General features: G+C 39.8%; 1 protein-coding gene across 1 annotated transcript in view; it reads left to right on the top strand.

Annotated features, from left to right (window-relative positions):
- Window positions 1-24,946, top strand: part of LOC110967711 (copine-8-like) — a 115,872-nt gene extending 90,926 nt beyond the window's left edge. The window contains exons 10-20 of the mRNA XM_051952030.1: window positions 1,190-1,231; window positions 2,111-2,186; window positions 4,610-4,666; window positions 6,025-6,086; window positions 6,372-6,418; window positions 8,268-8,449; window positions 12,008-12,135; window positions 15,397-15,499; window positions 16,669-16,726; window positions 17,453-17,526; window positions 17,844-24,946. Of these exons, the coding sequence (XP_051807990.1) occupies window positions 1,190-1,231; window positions 2,111-2,186; window positions 4,610-4,666; window positions 6,025-6,086; window positions 6,372-6,418; window positions 8,268-8,449; window positions 12,008-12,135; window positions 15,397-15,499; window positions 16,669-16,726; window positions 17,453-17,526; window positions 17,844-18,056 (1,042 nt within the window). The 3' untranslated portion in view covers window positions 18,057-24,946. The remainder of the gene's footprint in view (window positions 1-1,189; window positions 1,232-2,110; window positions 2,187-4,609; window positions 4,667-6,024; window positions 6,087-6,371; window positions 6,419-8,267; window positions 8,450-12,007; window positions 12,136-15,396; window positions 15,500-16,668; window positions 16,727-17,452; window positions 17,527-17,843) is intronic.
- The last annotated feature ends 248 nt before the right edge of the window (window positions 24,947-25,194 follow it).

The following is a 25,194-nucleotide window of genomic DNA, read 5'->3' as shown; positions in this document are numbered from 1 at the left end:
ATCGTATGGCCAATAGGCAAACTGGTCAAGCAAATTTCTCACCAGGGGTCAGAGATGCTCCAAGACCATTGTCTCCATGGTCGTCATAATATGCAAGGTCTGTACTCATTTAAACCAGATGGACATGCTGTTTTTGTTACTGGAACCAAGCTAAAGGATTTCCAAAGGTCAGGGTCTCATTGCAGGGACTGGCTGATGTTGAACAAGTGCCAGGGAACAACACAGAGCTGTCTCACACATTTCAAGGCGAATATGGTGCCCCCCTGACCTGATCAACTGAGACCACCAGGTTGTGTTTAAGAGTGGAATCTGAGCTGGAGGTCACAATCACTAGCCCTACTTAGTCCCATCTGTTGTTCCCATCTTTTGGCCCCAAACCCAGGGATAGTTCTAATGCCATTGCAGACATACTATATCCTGTTCCCCTGAATTTTCCTCCACCTTCCACCCTTATGAGTCCCTACTCTCCTTCAGCGTTTCTGCTCCATGTAAATCATTCACACACAAGTTAATGACAGTGAAACAATCAGTGACACCATCAATGTTCTCGCCATGTGTTTCACAGAATTCTCAGAATCATCCCTCAGAGTCGACTCTGGTGATCATATCCTCATCATCCTGTTTGTCACAAGTTGCCTCTGTACCATAGTGGTGAGAGCAGGACTGTGTGATCCACTGTATAGTCCAGTGCTGGATTTTCTGTGGTGAAACATTTTATGAAAAGTTGGATGACAGGGAAGTTACTCCGTCAAACTTTGTTGTTGTATACAGAACTTTTTTGAGCCAATTCTGCACTCAACCGTCTTGATAGATCGAATTATACAAAGTATGAGCTTACAGGTCATAAACGATTATCTTTCCCATCGGTATCTTTGTGAAAAGCATGATAAAATTTGGTCTGTCATTCTAAAATAGATCTAAAAAACTGGAATCAGTGGTGGAGGTCTGTGTTATCCAAGTGCTTTGTAATTCCTATTCGTCTGGGTTACACTAGGATATACTAATGCTAGCTACCTTCAGATAATAGCCTTGTAAGTGCCTCTTGGTTATGTAGACTGGTTCTCGTAGGACCCCAGCTTTCCACGGACCAGTTGTCAGCTCTTAAGGCAGAAAGACTATAAATCTGTGTTGCTGATTGGTTTTTTAAATTTAATTTCTCCCCCTTCTCTCCTCTTCTTTTACCCTACAGGAGCATTAAGGTGGAGGTATACGATTGGGACAGAGATGGAGGGTGAGAGAGCAATGCTTTTATGTATGCGAAAGCAATAATGGCTGTACCGCACCGTATTTATGATGGTTCATGCATCAGTACACCACTATTATTGAATTGAAACAGTTAAATCTAGATACCATTTTAAGAATTAAAGGTGCCACATATGCCCAGTGACACTGTTATTGTATGCTGCTGAAAAATACAAACTGCCTTGATCACATCCGAGCATATGTGCAAAGTAGGAAAAGGCTTTTGGGATTCTACTCACATATCATGCTCTAAAATAATTGGCCTTATGCACCCTCCTTTTTGTCATGGTTTGAGTAGATACTGTGGAAAAATATCACTGTAGAGCCTTACATGTGACAATTCCCTGTTATTTTAAGTACACATTGACTATTAGTATTGCTGGAATGGTCCTTTGATAGTTAGCGCCATAGCATCAGTCGTGGAATAAAGATACTGTTTGCCTTTTGAAGCGAACAAATTCCCAGTACTCAGGGGCACGGTTTGCCCCTTCATTGTTCATTTCACAGACAGTTTTTGACATTTCAAGGGCATTTTGCCCTGAGCTCCCATTAATATCTGACCCTGATTCCAACTGCACTGATTATCTCCATGAAATTACAAAATTGGTTGCTACGCCCACACCTCCAGTAACCAAGGAGCTTGTTAGTGATACTCCTGTACTTTGAAGAAGACTTTACAGACAATGTGAATACACTAATACAAAAAGAAATGAATATAATTTGTTATTCTCCAGCAGGCTTTTGTGCCATTATAAGTGCTTCTTTGCTTTTTTCTAACACTGCTTCCCATAGGTCTTTCTCACTGTGATACATGTAGGGTTTTTTTTTTCAGTTAGGATGAAATGTGACTCTTTGTTGGTTTTTACAGCCACGACTTTATCGGCGAGTTCAGCACCAGCTACAGGGAAATGTCCAGAAGCCAGTCACAGTTCCACATCTATGAGGTGATATTCTACACACACACACACACACACGCACACACACACACGCGCTTGCACTATCATACTTGTGATGCTGTATTATTCTCTTCTCTCAGACCTAACCCAAACCTGACCCCAGTTCCAATTTTAACTCAAAAATCAAATCCTTACCCTCAAACAGCCAGTAGAAAAACTGCACGCCAGAGGTCCCTTGTCACAAAATGACCTCCTACACATGTAAAGTAGTCCATGCAGTGGATCTGCACAATGTGGATGCATTTTTTGACAAGAAGCATGAAGGAAAAAATAAGGCATCCAAAAAGTGAAAATTTGCATTTGCATGTTGTCAGTCAGTAAATAACTAGAAATTTAAAGTGCAAAAGTGAGGCTCTAGGCAACACTGTCTGCCAAAACTTACACTAATTTGCATTTTAGACTGTAACCTAGTATCAAAGAGTTTCAATTTGAAGGAACCACTATGTCCATGTAATAAGTCAAGTTGGTGGCATAAGCCCAAAGCAGGACTTTTACTCTGTAGACTGGAGTTTGTATGCTGTTATTCTTAATGTTCTCATTACTTTTGGCTTGGTATGATTTAGGCACCAGAACTATATGGTTAGGTTTAGAAAAATATCCGGGTTTGGCTGACACTTCTAAAATGATACATTAATGTTAGTGTCGGCACCAAAATTGCTTGGTTAATTTTTGGAAAATAGCACGTTTTGGTTAAAACGTAACCCTTTCAAAACATGTTTGAAGTTTCTCTTCCATTTTCTGGGTTGCCAGAGATCCCACCGCATCTCACCAACCTACATGCTTGATTGGAGTAACAGTAAAGCAAAGATATGTTGATTTGAAAGGAATTTGTGATGTGTTACAAACAAATGTAATCTGTCATAAAATAGGTGAGTGTGTGCTTCAGCTGTGTATTTTTAGGGTGACGGGGCTGCTCTCTCTGCACCGTTCTTGAAAGTTGTGCTCAGAGGAGGGCTGAGATATGAGCTGTCTACAGTGCTAATGTTACTTGCCACAACTTTATAAGGAGAGATCTACTTGAAGTGAAAACTAATATTTATTGAGGTTGACAAAGAGGAAGACTTAGGAGCAAGCATACTCTTCATTGGTTCAAGGTCAGATGCAAACTAGTGGAAGGTGATAGAGAAGGTTACAAGAAGTTGCAGAAATTCACTATAAAAGAATAAACATGTCACCAAAAGAAAGAAAAAGCCTTTACCAAAGCTTCCTTCAAATAACATATAGAATATAAAACACTTGACTGAATGCTAATATATTGTGAAGCAAATATTTTTTTTAATTTGTTTGGTTTTGCAAAAATCACACATAATTCAAATCTCCTCCATCTTCAATTGCAGCACATATTCTACCACACTTAGAGTTGTTTGACACAGGGCATATGTGAACACAGGACCAATGTCAGAATAAAAATCTGTACAACATAATAGAGGAGGTATCAGCAAAAAGCATTTTTCACAACATTGTGAAAATAACCTCCTCTGGCTGAATGCCTGGTGTCTTTGTTTCAGCTTATGCTGCTCATAGAGCTAGACTAAGATGAAAACTGCACAAATGTGAACATCAGAGCTTAACTGATCACTTGCAAGTAGAGGTTCTCATGTTCAATTAGAACATACGACCTTGATGCGGTCATTTACTATGTCAGCTCACAGATTCACTTGATTTAAATTTTGTTCAGAGTCTGAGCACACCCAACATTTCCCAGAGCTTTCCTCATGTGCAGCTGATTTTATCCCCCTGGATTTCTCTCCATTGGGAATACATTACCACCTCATACTTATTCAGCAGTTCTTTATTGATTTGGAGAGCTTGTTTAAAAAGTAAAAGCCTCACTTTTTGAAACAGTTCTCCACAGGCTGACCTGGTAAAATGTGCCAGCAACTATTTACTGATTCTTATGGTTCTTTGCCACAATGCTGTGATCTAGTTCAGACACTCTATGGCATGCAGTGTATGATAGTATTATGCTACTACCGATTCCTCAAAAGACATACTTCTGTGCCATCCTCTTGTGCTCAGAGCAGTTCACTGACCAGTCCGTCAGCTGTGTAAAAGTAAACCATAAATCAGTGAAGGTTAAGAGTCAATAAAGCTGCTTATGAAGCACAACCTGAATCACTTGATCAGTAAGAGATGGTTCTTTTCTCTCCACTCATGTGATGTAATGTGTGATCATCAACTCATCGGATCAATGTTGTCTCCACTTTTTTAAACTTGTTCTGGATTGAACAATGCTAATTCCCTAATTATTACACTGAATGTAATGAGGTGATAAAGTATTTATTTTAAACAGCATTTAGTGTAATGCTGCTAAATAGTCCGGGTTGATTAAATTACATGAATTAAAAGACATGGCTGCCCTTGTGTCACTGAGACAATAAGATGAATTCAAGCTCATGATTTCTCCACAGGTGCTAAATCCAAAGAAGAAAGGGAAGAAGAAGAAAAAGTACTTAAACTCAGGAACGGTTAGTTTTTACTGTTTTATTTTATGAATATGTTATTGTCATAATTTTCCAATGTGACTTCAAGGCTGAACTTTAACACTTGCTGCTTAATTCCAGATTGCTATTCAAGATTTATGGAGCTTTTCATATGTATTCTGTACCTGATACCAATGTAACGCAATAGCGATGTCAAGAAAGGCACAGATCATTTAATATAACTTCCGTACTTCAGATGTTTCCGTTTTTTCAGAAACATTCTGTTTACTTTCTGCCTCAACTCACTTGTGAGATTGTTTTATTTCTACTTTGGTGTTTTGTTGTCTTTGATGGTGAGAATAGGTGTGCTAAAATTATGCTTGTTCCTTCTGTCATCGAAACCCTACTGTATCTTGGAATCTAATTTTGTGCTGCTGCCCAGAAACTGATTTATGTAATATCTGTCAAGGAAAATAATCCTAATTTACTTCATTGATTAATATACCAGTTTAAGCTGTTTGGTTAATAAAATATATGAAAACGGTAAAATAAAATAAATTCCCTCAGTCATTAAGGACACTCTTAACTATGCAGCCCTTGAACATTCTAGTATGGGATTTACTTTAAGATGCTCATGTCTGTATGCTATGAAATCTGGCAATCCTTTTTATACTGTTTCAAAAAGCATTCCGTCTTTTCTGTCTCATTAAGGCCTTTATTTACTGTCCCCAAAAATGAGCCTGCGTCCAACTAAAGCACTATCTGATCCTCTGAAAATAGGATTTTTTTCTGTCAAAATAAGAATTTAAGTATTTGTTCAAAAATAACTTAATAAGACATTTCCAGACTATAATTCTGAAATTCAATTTTTTTAAATGATAGAAAAACCAGTCAAAGCAGCAGAAAACTGAGAGATTCCAGTTAGGAAACATTCAGCATTTCTGCTTGAATTGTGACTTAAATAATTATTAATTATCAAAATATTAGCGAGTTCATTTTCAATATTGTAGTTATTTCATTCAACTCTACATTTGTGTAAGTTGTCTGAGTTTGTAAATGTAATTAAATCGTTTTTTTTTTTAGTTCATTTTTTTATTTCATAATGCCAGCTCAAGTAAACCATGTTGCAAATGACTTTGTAGGGGAAAATTACTTATTTTATGTCCTGACAGACATTTCTGGGGCAATCCTTAATCTAAAAGCATTAAATGCAGTGAAGCCCAAACCAGAACATGCGACAGGACAGCATGTTGAAGAGTCGTCTGCTCCACCAATTTGATAACAACCTACAATAAAAACAGCCACTTGAAACAAATAATCTGAGAATCAGGAGCTACATTAAGAGACTCTACTCCTGCTGTAAAAGCATTCTTTGTTTAACTTCCACACTTGTCTGACTTCAGGTCACCCTCCTGTCCTGCCTGGTGGACACTGAGCTGTCCTTCCTGGACTACATCAGAGGCGGGTGGGTTCGCAGTAATTGGTAGTACACGATTCTAGATTAGACACTGGCATTACTGTCATCATTAAATCTTCAGTCACTTGCTGCCAGTAGTTTAGACACTGCAGAGGCTCAGCTGAGAGGATTTACAGTGGCATGTTATCGCTCAGCTCCAAGGTTAGACAGACAGCTGCCTATAACCTGCCGCTTAATTGCTCGCTGCTGTGTGCTTTGAAACATGCTGTGGGATAATCTGGCGTGATTGACGGTTCCATGTTTCTCATTACGTGATTTATTTTCTTTTTGCAGGACTCAGATTAATTTCACAGTGGCAATTGATTTCACAGCATCAAATGGTAAGTGTTTAAAGCTTTGCTCTTAGTAATGAAATCCCTCAAGCGTATCGAACAGATAAAACTTGGTGGCTAGCGATCGGATCAGATCTTTGTATGATGTGAACTCCTAAGTCATTCCTAATCAGTCAGTTAAACTTATTCTAATGACACTTTACCCCAATTAATTGCAAACACATTGAAAAAAGCAGCTAAAACATGATCTCTGGCTTTGAACTTCTGAGCTCTGCTTGATGTTCTTTATCAGCTTCAATTTGTAAAGTTTGTGCTTCTGTGTTGACAGAAAGTCATTACACCCACACTCTTCAAATTACATTTCCACTTCATATTATTATTGTTGTGAAGCACCACGGGTAAATTACAGTACATTCATCAGTGACAACTAGTAAACGACAAGCAAATAAAATTAGCTGTTCGGCACAGAAGACTTTGTCACAGATGATTGATCTTCTTGTCTTAGCAAGAGATGATTTAGAGAGTTAATATATGTTCTATAATTTTGGAGACATTTTTATGCCACAGGAGAAATGGATGACTTTCTGTACTGCCATCAGATCAGTTTCTCACATTCCCATTTTGGTAAGTGGTTGAAATAATAGCGATATCAGTCATGTAATTACATTATGTGCACAATATTTGCATTAGTTTTACTCATATTCACAAACTACTTTCAGAAGTTGTTCAGGAAATATAACATTATCTCATAGCTTTTATGATATTACATGAAGCAGCTCATATGTGTGTCCTTGTTGAACTTGAATGGACTGATCCTAAAGAAGGCATTGTCTCTCTCTGTAACTTCAGGGTAATATATCACATGTGTTTGTGCTCTAGAACACCATTTTGTTGAAACAATATTTAAAACATTCCATTGAGTCACACTGTTGAACTATGTGACATATTCCTTCATTTGATTGAACACATACTGTAGGCGTTGGGATTCATAGCTCCAAATGTCGTCCTGCTGTTGACAATACTCACAAGCCCATTGGACGTACATTAATATGGAGCTGACAATATTATCTACAACGTTTCATTCCTGCTTGAGTAACATTTGGTAAAACTACTGTGAACAACTGTTTTAGGAAATTACTGAGCCATTTACAAAGTAAAACTATGTAAGTCTGACCCATTTTTAAAGATTTACATAAATCAGAAAGTGCTAATTGGGTTTGGGGCTGAATGCTACAGATAGGACATAGATGTTTCAGAGTATCTACTGTAGAGACAAGCTAAAATAATGCAGGTTTTGGTCTTGCTGCAATGTTGACCATGTCCTTTAATGTCATCACTGTGTGTTTTTTTTGTTTTTTTTGATCTGCTTTCATGCATTTATTTTTATCTGTTCCTTATTTTGATGTTGATAATAAAGTCCCAAACACATGAAGCTAGATTTCTTGCTTTTCCCAGTTTTATCATTCTTTATCATTATTCATTGTCAAGACTAAAGCCAGATTTTTTAAAATTTATATTAAAAAAAGCCTTTGACCCTGCATCAAATCTGAGTGATGGTTGCTTGTTTCATTCATTTGCAGCCATTGAAGTGATGATTTGGAGGGTCAGCAGGTCACTACTAGCTCTACAGGCTTACTAATCTGCACCTTAAGGTTACAGTAACTCACACTACCACTACTGGTTTAAGGCAACCAGTTAGATTATTTCTGCCTCCAGTGCAGCTTCTCCTTTGAACAGCCTTCTTGTTTGTGTGACTAAAACTACAGTCTACCTTTTAACCCCTTCCACCCACTTTCCTTGTTTCCATTTTAATATGAGTCACAGCCCACGGGTAGCGGGCATAATTACAGTGTGACTCTGATGTGTGTTTTATTGTGTTGAACCTTTCGGCTTTCAGGCAACCCGTCCCAGCCCACCTCACTCCATTACATGAGCCCATACCAGCTGAATGACTATGCTATGGCGCTGCGGGCTGTCGGAGAGATCATCCAGGACTATGACAGCGACAAGATGTTTCCTGCACTGGGCTTCGGAGCCAAGCTTCCCCCAGACGGACGGGTCTCTCATGAGTTTGCCCTGGTAAGAAGACAAATTTCAGTCATCCATATGAATATATAGATTTCCATTTATTCATGCATACTACATAATATGTAAATACTTACATTTTGCACAAATCTAAACAAATCATTTTTCACATGATTCATTAATTCTCAGTGAGCGCTGTAACCAAACAAACACGGGAGGACAACTGTCGCTTTCTAAAAGGCCTCCAACAGGTCAGAGATGGCAGACAATTGCAGCACTGATCTACAGCATAACAATATATAGTTGGGTGGCACAAAACAGGAAGGTGGCACTGTTTATCCAGTGCTAACAGTGCTAAAAGCTTTCACAAAGTGGTGTTGCAAGTAAAAACACATAAATGAAACAAGACTCGAGAGTCACACCAGCAGCTCTCCACCAACATGTTCAAAATGACAGTGCTAAGATGCTAATATTTAGCAGGTTTCATGTTTACCACAATGAATTTTGTTTATACAAAAACTATACACATATACGGTGACACTGATATAAATTACATTACATTTTCAGGTATTATGGTCATAAACCAAAGTATTGGGCAAAATATAATTTAGACCTAATAGTGATAAAGGTTAAAAGTTTATGAGGACCACCAGTGACCCAAGTCTCATCGTTTGGGAGCCATAAATGTCTACTATTTGTTCCAATCTGTTTGCAGATGAGGAATTATTTGATAATGGACAACTGAAGTAAAAATTAACGGGTCACCAAAGTGTTTTGGATTCTTCTGTGAAACATGGAACATCTGCAACAAATTTCACTACAATTTATGCAACATTTGCTAGAGATAATCATTGTCTTATGTAAAACCTGTGTCGACATTTTTGACTAAAGGAAATAAATAGATTTGTTTTGTGGCTGCTTTGTGAAATGCAGTGTTGACTTTCAACACCATTGAGTTTAGGAGTTGCAGTACAAAAGGTTCAGGTTTGGCTTAGTTTAAAACTACTGTGAAATATGGCTGTGAAACCTTTGTCAGTCAGCATGCCAGCTGGAAGAGCTTGTCAGTCACCGTAGGAGCATAAACAGCCTGCATGTTTCATGAAGCAAGATGTAAGCATGAAGGTATACCGGAACTATGTTTAAAAAAACTTGTAAAAGTAAACTGAAAACATGCAAGCAGGCAATGTCATACACCCATGAACAACTACAGGCAACGGTGCACTGGTGAGTGGTGAAGGCTGCTGTTCAAAAACATGAACAGATGCATTCAGCCTTTTTACACACACACACACACACACACACACACACACACACACACACACACACACACACACACACACACACACACACACACACACACACACACACACACACTGTGGTGCTGGAAGACAAATGAGCTGGTTAAAAACAAGCCAATTTAGTTGTGTGAGCATGCCCAACTTATAATTGATGTATTTGATATATAATGTCAGTATATATCTACCAGAGTGACAAACAGTACCAGTTATTTCAACTGTAGTTTAGTGCTCAGAATTACACATGAATTATCTGGTCTGGATTATTCTTGTCCTTCATGCAGCACTATTAGCATTCAGTCATGCATTGTTTCAACTCTCCATCTCTCATCCTCCACCCGCCCTTCCGGCCACCCATGGGTCCTTACAGCTCTGCCAAGGTCAAGTGCTCTGGGGCTGCAGACGCTCTGACCACTCCTCAGCCATCCATAATCCTTTTTCTGGTCTACTCTCACCTCCAGATGTTGCTCCAGAGGCGCTTACAGCCATTACAGCTGCTCAGCGATGGGTAACTGCCTCCCCAGAGGCACTGAACCTTCAGACAAGGCACATATGCATTAATCTAACCATTAAGGATTCAACTTAGTCAGCTCTTAAATAGGAAGGCTACAGCTGTGCAGTCGCAGTGGGAGAAGACCACCACTGAATCTGACGTAATTATGCAAGCTCCATTTAGAAAGCAAAGCAGTCTCGTGTGCGCTGCTCGTACTCTTGGGTAACCAAGCAGAGTTAGTCAAGATGCTTTCATACTGAGATAATTAGAAAGCTCAAACAATATGGGCAGCTTAAATAATGAATTCTGTCTTTTTTGTGACTTTCTTTTGGGTGTCTTGAGTGCAGTCAACCAGACCAGATCAGTTTGAATATTATTTAAAGAATGTAGGAGACACAAAAACATGGTGACAACTTTGGTTTAGCATCTTAAAACAAAAGTTTACTTTGGAAGCCAGGGGATGTGCTTCTATTAGACAAAGCTATCCCATGCTATCCCAAGAGAAATTATCATCTTGTTATATATTTTTTATAACTTCTTGTGCAGCGTTAAAAATGTGAAATGGCTTGCCTCGGGATGTTCGTTATTGAAAATGTGCTGCAGAAGACATAAACTGTCAACATTTCCCTAAAATATGTGTAATATTTTTAGTGCACGCTTGGATTTCACGTCCTCAGGGGTTTGCAACCCTGAAGTGCCTTTTTCACTGGCCAATATTTTTTGATAATATTGGAGTATTATTGATGTTATGGCCATTTTTGATGTCTTCTAGTGTGCTTGTGTGTTACCCTGTTGTCCTGCAATTCCCTTCCACAACATGCTCATTCTGAAAACAAATTGTGATTCCATCCCAGCCTTTTTCCCATAAAAACAAATGCTTAATAATTTTTTCATCCTTCAGCGTGATAATGTTCTTGTTATTTCCTTCAGCTACACTATCTCTGCATATCAAAACAAATTATGGCATGTTCAATTCAATTCTAACATTGATGCATGGCATTAAATGTGTATAGGTCCCATGTGTGCTGAAAAATGTAATGTGAACAAGATGCTGAAACAGCCCTTGAATATATTTAACACATTTTTCAAAGTATTTGCTGGCTGGCATTTAATCAATGAAGGTGGCACTGTATGTATATGAAGTGTTAGCCATCGGAAGGTTAGCGACTGAAGATACATCACTGCACACCAACAGCAAAACTGGAAGTAAAATCTTTCTGAATGAGGTCTGCTTTTTCCAGAAGTGGCTTTGAAGCGTAATCAAATTCAGGCACAAGAGAATCACACTATTCATCCGTCCATTATCTATACACCGCTTAGCCCTCGTTAGGGTCGCATGGGAGGAGTCAATCCCAGCTGATTTAGGGTGAAGGCAAGGGACACCCTGAACAGGTCACCAGCCTTTCACAGGGATAGAATCAAACCCACATCTTTTCATTTGCCGTAGTACACAAGAAGAGGAGCCTACCATCTGTGTCCTGCTCATTTAGCAGCAAAACATTTCTTCTGTGTTGCAGCTGTAAAGAGATACTAGATGCAGATATTTCCACTGATTTAACTAAATTTCTACTGACAGCAGACCAAGTAATACTTGGTGTTAATTTTGTTTCATGTTTATATATCCCCACTTGAGTATATATACTTTCATTTGTTGCAAAATAAAAGACATCTTGTATTTAGACTGCGTTTTGCCACAATAAAATGTTTTAAGAATATTTATATCTGATTTCCCTAATTATAAAAAAGTTGAATCAATCACAGAGAAACAGATGTCAAATGTTATTTTTGACTCATCCATACATTTGTCTTTCTGTTTTTGTGCAGAACGGTAATCCACAGAACCCATACTGCAACGGCATCGAGGGAGTGATGGAGGCCTATTACCAGAGCCTCAAATCTGTGCGTCTCTACGGACCCACCCACTTCTCCCCTGTTATTAACCATGTGGCCAGGTAGGTCCACTATAATCACAGCCAGGGATGTGGAACACGTGAGCTGCCTCACAAAAATGTCATTGAGTGCAATGTCACCACCAAATTTACCCTTGAGCAGGAAAAACTCCTATTAGATCAATAAGCTTTGGGGAATTTCCAGCCCTGTGTGTGTTTGTGTGTATGGACTCCTGTACAGTGATCTGTGAAACAAATGGAGGAGATGAAAATAAATGTGCTAATAGCTCCATCACCTAAGAAGAATCCATGCTTACTGCGTTGGTTAGGATATGTACAGCGATCATGAGCATTACAAGGTGACCAGTCTACACAATGACTGATGGGTGGCCTTGTAGTGCAGGAGAGCTTTGTGAATAACAGTAAATGTCACACCTGCCATCATTTCACAGATAAGCAGAAAATGAAGCCCTATGAACATAAGTAGAAAAAATACGCACCAGCGCTTCGGGATTTAAAAGACCTAAACCTGATTCATGAGACCGAAGCCTAGCGCAGTTAAATTTTTATTGGAGCAACAGATGCACTTTCACTGTTTTAAATATTTATAAGAAACAATATGCAATTCTAGCAGTGCCAGAAGAACACGTGCTTCACTTTCTTTTATCCAATTTACTCAGACAACAGATAAAAAAGTTACAGCTGTTTTGCACTACAGTATTTTCCAACTCCCACCTGACATCCCTTATCGCCAGATCTTGTCTCATGATCCTCAAGACTGACTGTAACAAGCACTTTTCCTACCTTTCATCATCGGCTTTCAAACCCCATCTCCCCTCTGCTAGCGCCGTCCACCCACTCAGCCTGAGAATAGCTGCATTGTTCACTGCTCACGTCTGTGGAGCGTCTGACTAAAACCCAGGAAGACATTACTTTAAAAAGTGACATTCCCAATCACCCAACAGCTTTGCGTAGCAGCTGTTTAACATATACTTTGAAAATAACATCCTGTGACATCATTTCTAACGTTTAACCCCTGGTTTATGTAACAGGAAACAACTATAAACAGCAGCTAAGGGCAAATAAACAGACAGGTATCAAAATATATGTTTGTCTCAAACATAAATCATACTGTTGTCCAATATATTTTTTTATATTTCTATTAAATATATGTAACAGATGTGTGCTGAATTGGGTTGTGTTTCATGAGATTTACTGCACCTCTATATATTCTATAGCAGGGGTCGGCAAGTAGATGTGACTTCGGGCCCAAATGCTTGTAAACAATCGTACGGCGGGCCAACCTGCGGGAGGGTGCGCTCCGATTCCGCGAGAGGGGGGGGAGGGTTATACCGCGAGCAGCAGAGCTTCTACAGCTGATCGCTGCTGCTTGGGACACAAGTCTCAGTTCTGATCACAGATGTATTAAAAATGACTCCCGAGACACACACACGTTTTGCACACACTGTTGCTCAGTGAAATCTGGCTGGTACAATCGTGTCCGACCAGTAGCGCCAACGCGGAAATGCCGGCAGCAGCCGACCATGAGAGTTTCGTGTTGCGGTGACGGACTGGCTTGGCTCCGTACCAAATCAAATTTTCAAAATCATCTGGCGGGCCAGATATTATTCCTGATGGGCCAGTTTTGGCCCGCGGGCCGCCAGTTGCCAAGCACTGTTCTATAGAGTATTAAATTGTTAGTGTTCCCATATTTCCCAACTCTTGCAAGAAATATAATGAATATCAAGAGATGTGCTGGTTACATAAAGGTTAGAAAATGGCTTTTGGGTGAGAGCAGACAGTTTTGATGTACTACCTTGATGAAAACCTCATTGTGATTATTAACCCTCCTGTCGTCCTGCGGGTCAAATTGACCCGTTTTAAAGTTTTAAAAATGTTGGAAAAAATATATATATATTCACAGTGAAAACTTCCACATTTTCAAAAATTTTTAGGAAATTTTTGAACATTTTTTGGTGGAAAAAATTTTTTTAAAAATGTTTAAGAACATTCAGAAAAAAAATCAACCAAAATCCAGTGAATTTCGCTGGCAAGTTTAGGGATTTTTTTATTTTAAAAAAATCAAACTTTTGAGGGAAACTTTTCAGTAATTTTCTTCCTGAAGATTTTGCAATTTTTTTAAAATAAATTTGGGGGATTTTTTTCTGAATTTTTGGACTTTTTTTTAGACAAGGCAACAACATTTATTGGTAAGGACAACACGAGGGTTAAAATAAATATTAACTGAAATTTTGTCACTTCATTATATTATTAAAATAAAAAAAACATTCAAGGTACATTCTGTAGCTAATAATTAATTGGAGTTTTTTACAGATTGCATATTTTTAGGACTTTGTAGGACTCTAATTGTATTGATGCCTGAGGGGTAATAACTCATATGAGAGGTTTTCTAATAAGGCAATTGCTGAATGGAGACATGTGTTGAGAAGTTATTCCTTCAAGTTCATATTGTACCTCCATAAAGCTGGTGCTTCCATAGACTTTCTCCTCAGGACAAATAAACTGGTCTGTAAAGCACCAGTTAAAGCTAAAATATTTTTTTAGCATCATCGGTCAAAAATTCCATTTTAACATTCCAGCCTTTTGTAATTCAAGCGGTCTGAGAGGAAACTGTACTTCTTGACTCAGTTGTCAGGCATTTGCAAAATCTAGACAAGAGATTCTAACCAATCATGGGGTTTTTCACCCAGAGCAAGTAAAAAGGGACAAAATGCAACAAAGTCCGCAGTGACTGGAGAATGTAGTAATGTCTTAGAAAGGACACCCAGTTGGGGCAGTGGAGTTTGAATGCCCTCTCGTTTGACCAGCCTCATGTCAGCTTTCTTTTCTCCAGCAATCTGCATGTTACTGTTTTCAAAATTCCCTTGACGATAGGAAACAACAGCAGCAACCTCCAAGCAGCAACCTAACATACTGAAAATGTGAAGTTTTGTTGAGGATTTGCATTGTGCGGGCAGGCAGGCCTGTTTCGGTGGATTGTCCGTTTTAATCACAGGGCTCGTCTCTCTGCATGCAAATGTTCCATCTGTCACTATTTTGAGTGAACACTGATACTGCACCCTTGGCTTTCCTCCAAACCAGATGATTGCTTTTGGTTTCAAGAAATGTAAACTAGTCCGAGGGTTTTTTTTTCACCCATAGTAGAATAGTGAGGTTCAGTCAAACCATTATATACACAACAGACATTTAGTTTGACTACCTTTGCTTGTGTTGTAGGAGGGGCTTCAAACTTAAATCTGAGGAATTTCTTCTTCTATTTCTTTATTTTTGTGACCTCTGACCTCTTGCCTTTCATCATGCCAGGTACGCATCAGCAGTGATGGACGGCTCGCAGTACTTCATCCTGCTCATCATCTCAGACGGCGTGATCACAGACATGGCACAGACCAAGGAGTCCATAGTCAATGTACAGTAGCGCTTCATATTTAAACTCTGTTTATGCTATATTGTTCAAGCAATATTTTCAAAATAAAACTTTGGGGCGCCAAGGCTTTTTCAAAAACACTTTGAGTAGTAAACATCGTGGGTTGCCAAGTGGAAATTAGCATCAGTCCATGTTGTGTTTGCCCGTATTCACTCAGCTAATTTACTGTAAAACATGGGACTAGCCCTGGAGGTCCAGCTATGATTAGGAAACCACTGGAGATCCTAATAAACCAGCAAAGATGTAATATGAAAAGGGGAGATATGAAAAGCTATCCAGCTGCTATCTTTGCCTGTTAGTGTTTCCCTCTGTCTCTCATATTTACTAATGAGGGGGGGAGAGTGGTCAGCCTCACCCTCTCTCCCTACCCTCCTCACCCCCATCTCCCTTCGCAACTCTCCAATCCTGCCCCATTCAGCTGTAATAACGCTGCTCTCCAATAGGAGTGATCACAATTAATGTGTGTAACGATTACAGGTGAGCTCATATATTTGGACCCTCAGCTGCGCACCGAGCAGCCTCACCACGCGTCCGGCCTCCCCCTCCTCCTCCCACATGCCCGCATGTGATGTAATGTTATTGTAAAGTAAAATTTGAGAGCAATTATTAACTCGCCCACAGAGGATCCATGGCCCTCGTATCTCGAGCAATTTGGGCATCCATCTAATAACCACGGGAAGTTATGAAACGCCGAAAAAAACCTTCATTCATCATTCATCGCTCCAGCTGTACTTTGCTGTCCCACTCGACTAAGATTTAATAAACAATATTGCGATGCAGGCCAGAGGTTCAGCTGAAGCTCAGGGCAGGGGGAGATGTAAATGGGAGTCATTTTTAAGCTGTCAAGCTTTGGGAGATTTAGACAAAGTTGTAGATGCATGAAATTAGAAACTCTAGAAATGGCCCGACAAGAGGCTTTATGAAACCAGCAGCAGAGGGCAGATGGGATTGGACAATTGCCGTCTGTCTTAACAATGGTATTGAATTTTTCTATGGAGCTTCCATTCCGTGGCTTGTTCCAATTAACGTACAGTTAGTAATTTATTATGCCACTGACAGCCTGCAGGGTTTAAGATAGCAAATGTGAAAGAATGAACGCTGCTGCTCCCTCCTTGTGATGCACATTTTCTGTCCCTTCCCACCCTTCACAGGCAGCGTCTCTGCCCATGTCAATTATAATAGTCGGGGTCGGACCAGCAGAATTTGATGGTAAGGTCACGTGCATGTGTGTGTGCATGCTCTCGTCTGTGTGTGTTTGTGTGTTTATTAGCATGCAGTAATCACCCTTCATTCTGTTTCCTATCTCGTGTCATACATGATTCAACCCTTCCACATGCAGCCCTTTTTTTTCTTCAACACTTCACTTTCATCCCCCGTAATTTTTCCTCCCCTCCTCCGTGGAGACTGAGTAGAAGTGGATGTAAAATTTCACATTTGTCAGATCAGAGGTGGTGCTTTTCTTTCCTTTTTTAGCAGATGATGGCCACATTCCTCACCTCCCTCCTGTGCTTTTGCAAAAACATTCATGTTTACAATTCACAGAGCAGCCCTCTGTGAAACAAGCTCACTCACGATGAGCAATGTGCCTGCAAAGTCAAAGGGATTCAACTATTATCACGCTTATGAAGTCATAGTTGCATTATGTCCCTGTGGTGCTCATCGCTGACTTTGCTTGCACATATTCTAGTATACTCCCTCTACGTGCACCGTTATGTGTAACTTACAGCCCCATGGCTTCACGCTCACTGATGCAAATTCTATGTACTTATTCCTCGCTTGGCATTGTCAACACTCCAAGGAAATGTAAGCCAGTGGCATGCTAATGACTTCAGCGGATTGAAACACACTAACTGTGTGTCATGTTTACTCAGCATAGCGTTGACATGGCTGTTCAAGTCTCCTGACAGGGTGTGACTGATGTGTTTCCCCCCTCAGAAATGATCGAGCTGGACGGGGACGAAGAGAGGATTTCATCCCAAGGACGATACGCTGAGAGGGACATTGTGCAGGTAGAGGAAATTCCCCAAGACATGGCTGACTGGCTGTGGGAGTGTGCGCTCAACAGAATGTGACAGAAATGTGGGATTTATGATTAATGGGAAAAGGTCATGGTGCTTGACCCTCCGCTGTGCTCTTGTTCTGAGTCTACCGTTTTCTGTCTCCTTCCTGCTGTTTGACTCCTCAACTTTTCCTCTGAGTCCTTGTCATTGTGTTCTCTTTTGCTTTCTCCTGCTGAGTATTTTACGTAACTACCTCTCCTCTTTCTTTGTCTCCTCTCCATTCGCTTGCTTCCATTTGTCTAATTTTTCCTTCCTTCCTCTCTCAGTTTGTTCCTTTCAGAGACTACATCGACAGGCGAGGAAACCACATCCTCAGCATGGCTCGTCTGGCTAAAGAGGTGCTAGCTGAAATCCCCGATCAGTTCCTGTCCTACATGAGGACGCGAGGGATCAAACCCGGCCCCTTGCCACCTCCTTACACCCCCTGTCCTCCACCAGCTATCCACCCCCTCCTCACCAGACGGGTAAGCCGAATCTAAATGCCAAGGCCTCACCCCAACGCCGGCCAGCCACCTCTACTGGCCTCTGCTCTCTTCTCTCAGCTTCTTCTTCTCGCTAATCTTCACTGGAAGCTTATGAGCACATGGCGAACTTCGCCTGCTCTATGATGTTGCACTTTCGGGAATGTTTGGAAGTGAACAGTGACGCGGATTTGGATAACCCCCGAGTGGGATGCTTCCACTTTTTAAAGGACAATAACTTCAGTGGACAAAGGTGGGGCTTTCGAAGGGTCGTGGTGGTGTGAGATCACCTGACTGCACCGAGAGGAGTGAACACAACATGAACTGACCATTCACAGCTGTCAGGTCAAAAGGGTCCAAACTGGGGGGGTGGGCTCTTTTTGGACACACTCTTCATCTGTTTGCTGTTTCTATTTCCGCTTCTTCTATCTTTCACAAAGTCATGTTTCTTGATATATAAATGTTTACAAAATTAAGAACTGGAGTGGAGAAGTTTTTCAGGAAGAAATTTATACCAATAAATGTGAAAACCTTTCAGATTCCTATTTTTTCGGCTTCAGAAACAGGGGGTTGTGACTTTGTATAAAAACGGTGAGGCCCTGGTGCCACATTCTTCATTATGGAGTGTATATGTTTTTTGTCTTTTTTTTTTAAATAAATGGAGCATGTGCTAGTTTAAGAGAAGCATGCACTGTTGTCCTGTACTCAGGGCTTGGTCCCTCCCACACAGATTTCCCGGCACCTCACCATCACCACTGCCATGTTCCATTATGAACAAACCCACCTGAAATATTCCCACGCTCCAATCTTCTGCTCCATCAGTCTGCCTTGACTCAAAAGGAAGCTGTGCTCCCTGGGAGTCTGGTCGAATCAAATGCAGCAGGGACTTAAACCAGCCTTACTCTTTTGTCAGACAACATTCACTGGCACCGTGTCCACCGTGGGTTCTGGAAAATGTGGATCTCCAAGCCCAGAAGTCAAAAACACACATCTCACTACCAAACCTGACTGTGTGTGACGTTTTAGAGTGTTTTTGTTCCATGAAATGACGCTGTACTTCAGAAGCATTTCCATTTTGGTTTTGTTTTGCGTCTCTCTACCTCTCACTTAGTTAGTATTGCCAAAAAAAAAAAAGTTGTTTAAATAACAAGTGTTGTGAGTGAATTTTGGTAAGTCTGTAGAGTTCACAGTTTTGCTTTTCTCACTAGGAATACAAAATGTTTGCCAAACTGTAGGTTGAGAATTATAGCACTTTGGTTGCTATCAGATCAGGTGACTCACACCTTTGTGGTAGCAACACACTGTGAATATGTGCACAGAAAACAGATGAAACAGATGAAAATGCAAACTTGCTCTTTTTTTAAACAACCATCTGCATGGATCAAAGTGATGACTGTGAAGGCAGATTTTACTTCCGTGTTGTCCAACAGTATTGTAACTAAAAGTTCAAGCCAGTAAAAATCAGTAACCCCTAAGGTTGAGTAGCATCTCCTCGAAGGAATATGCTACAGAAAACCTTTGTTTCAGGATCAAACATTCGCCTCCTGCATGCTTAAAACGTGGCTCTCTGTGCTTTGTAGCCTTCTACTTTATCGGTGGCAGCAGCTGCTCTCTGCTTAGATTCACAGCACTTATAGTGGATTCCACAGCCAGTCTCTCTGTTTCATCACCAGTTCTCCCCCATTTCAGAGTAATTTAAACAGGTTTCCATTAGGTGTTGTGCCCACTGATGGCTTTTCCTCACGAAGGCAGTCAAATGGGATTAACTGTAAGGGCGTCATCTATAGAAAATGATCTTTAAATTGGCGACATGCATGGTTGGAATCAACACAGCTATAATGCCTCGTATTTGTCCTCTCTCTGTGTTTTTTCTGACAAACCTGTTTTCTTTCCCAGTTTTACCTTTTTCATTCGAGTGAAAAATGAGTCCTATGGGCACACTTTGTTTAGAATTTGAACGGTTCAGAATAACCCTCTGAATCCAAGTACTTTTTAAGCATTATTAGCTCTTTTAGTTTTACTCACTGTAGGTTTATTGTAGCCTAGCCGTGCTAGACCCAGCTCTTAAGACACAAGGGTCTAGGAACGCTCGACAGGGAGAGAGGCGGGCTGAAAGGTTGTCTTTCAAATCACTCTGCAGCAGTTGGGTAGGTATACAACCAATCAGCGCAACGAATAGGCTGACGTAGTTCCTAGAGCGCCGGATTGTGGCTAAGTCCCATTAGCTTCCCAACCAGCGGAGCCAACTGGTATATTAAGGATTTGCATAAGTCCAAATACGTCTTTCTTCTCAATGAAACACTTCAGTGCCGTCCTTTGTTTATCTTTCAAGTTGAATTTTAGCTTCAAATCTTTAAGGGCTGTGGCCAAAGCCGAGTCGAAAGATAACTGTTTATTGTGCGCTGGTTGTTTCTGTCAGAATCGTCGCGCCTCTGTCGTCACTTCGTTACGCCCGCCTTCTGACTCTACACTTCATGGTGATTCGTCCGGCCAGTTTTAGGAGAATCCAACCTCGAGCCTTATGGAGGGTAACTAGACCCACCCTGGCAGAGAATTAAGTTCGTTGCCGTGGGTTGTCTAGCGCAGCTAGGCTAGGTTTATTGTTCACTGCAGTATAAAATTCCTGCACTTCTATGGAAATGCTACAACCATGGCTAGATGTAAAATACGATATTGACATAAATCACGAGAAAAGACAAAAAAAACAAGTCGAATTCCTTCAGTTGATTATTTCACAAAAATTTCAACCATAAAAATCTGGACTCAACATGTCCAAAAATGTTTTCACCTGCCAACTGGTGTTACAGTTAAAAATGATTTTTAAAGTGTCTCTAAAAGTTATGGATATTTGTTTCCATAGTTGTCTCCTGTCAACTCTGTGTAAGCACAGCCTGCCGTTTAGCCAAAAAATGTTTTTGTTACATGACTATTGGTTGCAGTTGAGTGACTACTGGCTTCTCACTTGCACCAAGGAGCATAGTTTTTAGACTTTTGCAGAAAATTGTCAGTACCTGCTTCTTAGTAATAGCCATTTTTATATGAAACATGTACAACACAATGATTTTGATGAAATATCACGGCTTAGATTTGGTAAATTATCATGATAGACCTGTACGTTACATGTAATCATTTCAAGTTCAAGTTTCAAAATGTTTTTTTCTGTTTCCACAATGTTTGACAATTGTTGACATAGAATCAAAACCCATCCACAATCCTGATGAAAAAGCATCAATTTTTTATCCATAATGTTACCCCATGATGTTTAAAAATTACTGATACACAAAATAAATCAATAGTCATTGCTCTGAGCAATGAGTCTTCTATCCCATACAGCAACCATCTGTCACTGCCAGGTACAGTTGCTGGTGTTAGGATTAGGGTTAGACAAGAAGAAAAGTTTCTGTGGAAAACTTTACACTCTAAAACTAGATTACCATTATAATCCATTGTGACTGCTTTGAATCCATGCTAAGTGCAGCTGCTGCCATCTTCAAAGAAGTAAGCTGCAGTCAGTGCAGTGGTGAGTATTTGATCACCAGAGCCCAGTTTTTCAGGTAATTGCACTTTGGTCACTTTTAGACAAATTTTGGCCTGCTGTGACGCCCACTGATGGGCAAAGTAAAACTTTACAGCAGAACTTTTAGCAAAGCACAAACCATTTCCTATCAGACAAGCATCAGTCATCATATCCAGAGGTCCCTGTTAATTCATGTCAGTGTGTGAAGATCTGTGTCTGTGTACTGCATACTGTAGATTTTATCTGTATTTTTAGGGCCCTATTCAGTCAAGAATTAAATACAAGAAAAGGTTTACAGCATTTTTCTAAACTCACAACTCAAAATCATGATACCCTTCTTGGCTGATGTTGCTTAATTGAAACGTCTACTTATAAACTGCTTATAAAACATTTTCATAGACGTTTATACACTGTACAAATGTTTTGCCTTTTTTGTGTATTGGTCAGTATACTGTACATGTGATGCTGCTTCTTTACTGCTCGTATATGTATGTAATTTTATACGGAGGCCTGTAATCATATTTAAATCATGACTAACAGGCCTTATTAATGTTTATACATCAGTTATTCATATTTAAATCATGAACGACAGGCCTGTATTTTTTTATAAGCTCATGGTTAGATAATGATGTATGTTTCGTGAGTGCAAGACATTTAAAAATAGAACTTTTCATCAAATACACGCTGTAGCAACATTTTTCTGCCAAATTTGACAAACTGATAAGTGTAGCGTCTCGTCCCAGAAAACTGGTGATTCAGTTTGACTGAATAGGGTCCCTCCATGTGGGGAGAACTGGTCAGATAGATTTTGTACTCTTCTATACAGTCGTTTCATGGCAGCACCCCGCACAACAGTCGGGATGTCCAATTGCACAATGTAGCAGCGGTGTCCAGTCTGGTACGAGACAGAGCAACACCAGACGAGACCACATCAGACCAGGAACAGTCTTTTTATATGTACTTGTAAATATTTGTTCTGTATATACCATACTTATGTTTTCTGGAGATCTGACTTGCAGCAAACTGCCGGGACTATGTGACTTTGTTCCTGAAACACGAGGCAGGGCCTTTCATTTATTTATCACGACAAGATGTCAGCCTCATCTCTCGCCCACACTCTAGTATATACTGTACGTTGCGTACATGTATTTGTATATGAAACATGAATGACACTTAACGTAACAGCGATGGTTGTGTGAAGACTGAGGGTTTCTTGCTTGTTTCTTCAGAGAAACAGTGTTTTTAGGTCCCAGATGTCAAGCAGTTATGGGAATTTATTTTTAATTCGCATATTCCGTTTTCAAAAACTTTGCAGAATACTGAATTAGAAACATGAAGATTTGTGTTTTTGTTATCTTTATCTGAACATTCGTCACAATACACACAGTGATAGACAGTCATGATATATAAACTATTTCAATTTCAGCGTGGAAATAGTCAAAAATGTCTGTTTCACAATGTAAAGGGATCATTTAAAATGAATCCACAAAAGACACTTGGTTCTCGTACTTCAACATTTTCTCCAATTTAGCAGTAAAACCAAAAATGGAAGATTCTTTTCACAGTATTGAAACCAACTTACCATTTGTTAACCCTTACAAAGCCCTGTTTCTGGAGAAGTACATATACTAAAACATATACTAAAACCACCTAATCCATAAAAATATCGATCAAGTCTTGCGAGGTCACATTGTCGTAGACGTTCGCCATAATGAATTTTGGCCGGTACGCGGCCCCGATAAGAGCTTCGTAATTGCGGCTTCGTTATAACGGCTCATACGGCTTTATCGTTTGAAAAAAAGCAAATTTGGGGCCAATGTTTATATCTTACCAAACATACGGGTGTGTGCATATTTTATGTTACTTAGCAATCATAAACAAGTCACACGTTTTGAGCCGAGAATGTTTGGTTTCGGCTGTGTGTACGAGTAAGCGTGAACCGAGTATACTCGGTCCTGGCTTTTTAAGGGTTAAACCCCTCATACTGTTGCTGTACCCACTAAGTTTTCTTACTCTCTCACATGTGGAGAAATCCAAAGCTTGATGTTCGTAGTTATGGGTACTAAACTATTGTTAAACTATCACGCAAGTGGTTAAATGATTTTTAATTTGCCAAAATGTTCAAAAAAAGATCAGCATCAAGAAAACGAACTGTTGATTGATGCTACATCACATGTCGAAATGACTCCTGTATTATTCTATACTGTGTGGTACAGATATAAATTGCAGAGCTTTTGTTTGGGACGCATAGCTTTGCCATCAGGATGAGAAAATGAAAGATGCTTGTAAAGGAATCCAGCGGAATTTGAAAGCTTGACTAACCAACCACTGTTTCTCTGAGGCTATACCAGTGTAGGAGTTACAATCAAAAGCATTTATTGTGTAGGAGACAACAAAGAGAGAAGAAACCCTGCGGCACCGGTGGACAAACCAGCTTTAATGAAGCAGGTTACACCTCGCTGCCTCCCACTGCTTGTCGCTGCCTCCATGTCACTCTGCCAATGCGCAGTATGTCAGCATGCTAGGCCATATGAACACCCATGTAATCTTCACACATAACATGAACGCTGTTTACTGTAAACTATATCGATAAAGTGTTTTAACTGAATGCTTGTGATGAATATCCTGTTTTATCCTGATGTTTTATTTATAGCATGCATTAAGTTTGCATGTGTAGTTTTTTTTTTCCTAACAGAAATGCACTAGTGGTTTTAAACAAATAATTATTGTGCAATGACATCTTTGCGTGTTACAGAGTATTTTAGAGAACTGTTTTGCCTTAAAAATCTCACTGATCAATCTTGGAATTGTGCAATGCCTTCAGATGTTTGTTTTGAAGACTGACTTTTCATTGCTGATTTGTTATTTTGGTTTTTGCTTTTTTTGTTGTTGTTTTTTTCTGCTACATTTATGCACAGCCACTTCTCTGTCAGACTCATTTCAGCATTGCTCCCTCAGACTCAATCGCTGAAGTGATGTGAATAAGAGGGAGAGTGAATCAAACAGAAAAAAACTGGGCTGTCTCGCTCTCAGAGGACAGAATCATTCAGCTGGGAATAATGCTGTCCAGAATCATACAGCCATGTTTGAACAGATCTGTAGTTGATAACAAACTGAAATAATTCATCTGCCTGAGTTCATTAACCTGTTCTTTTGTCATAAGGGTGATTTACTGCTGCATGATGCTTGTAATTACACTAAAGATCAGTCAAAAATGATTTGTCCATTGCTACATACTGTTACTTAAAATCAGTTCTTGAGGTTAGAGATCCTCCAAGACAGCACAAGTTTTACTGTTCTAACAGGAAATATAGAAGCCACAATAGGTCGACTGATTTAAAATGACTATTTCTGTAAGAATTGAAGTCTTTAAATAAATATTCCTATCAAATCTTTTTTTGTGCTTGCTTCTGTGCTCAAAAAGGAAACCTAATTAAAACTCATCTGAGTTTCCTCCAAGGTTCACAGCATGCCAATACGAAGTTAATTAAATGTTTCCATAATATATCCATCGTGTTAAACACCACAGCATTGAGGTGTTTGTCTGTATGGTGAGCTGCTCAACACTAAAACAGCATTTCAGCAGAGATGCTGTCAGTGTTGATAGACACCTATGCTGGTTGATGCTGCCAGTAAAAC

The sequence above is a fragment of the Acanthochromis polyacanthus genome, chromosome 8, assembly GCF_021347895.1.
Source record: "Acanthochromis polyacanthus isolate Apoly-LR-REF ecotype Palm Island chromosome 8, KAUST_Apoly_ChrSc, whole genome shotgun sequence".
NCBI classification, from domain to species: Eukaryota; Metazoa; Chordata; class Actinopteri; family Pomacentridae; genus Acanthochromis; species Acanthochromis polyacanthus.
Note: the sequence above shows the minus strand (reverse complement) of the source record. Positions and strands in the feature narration are given on the sequence as shown.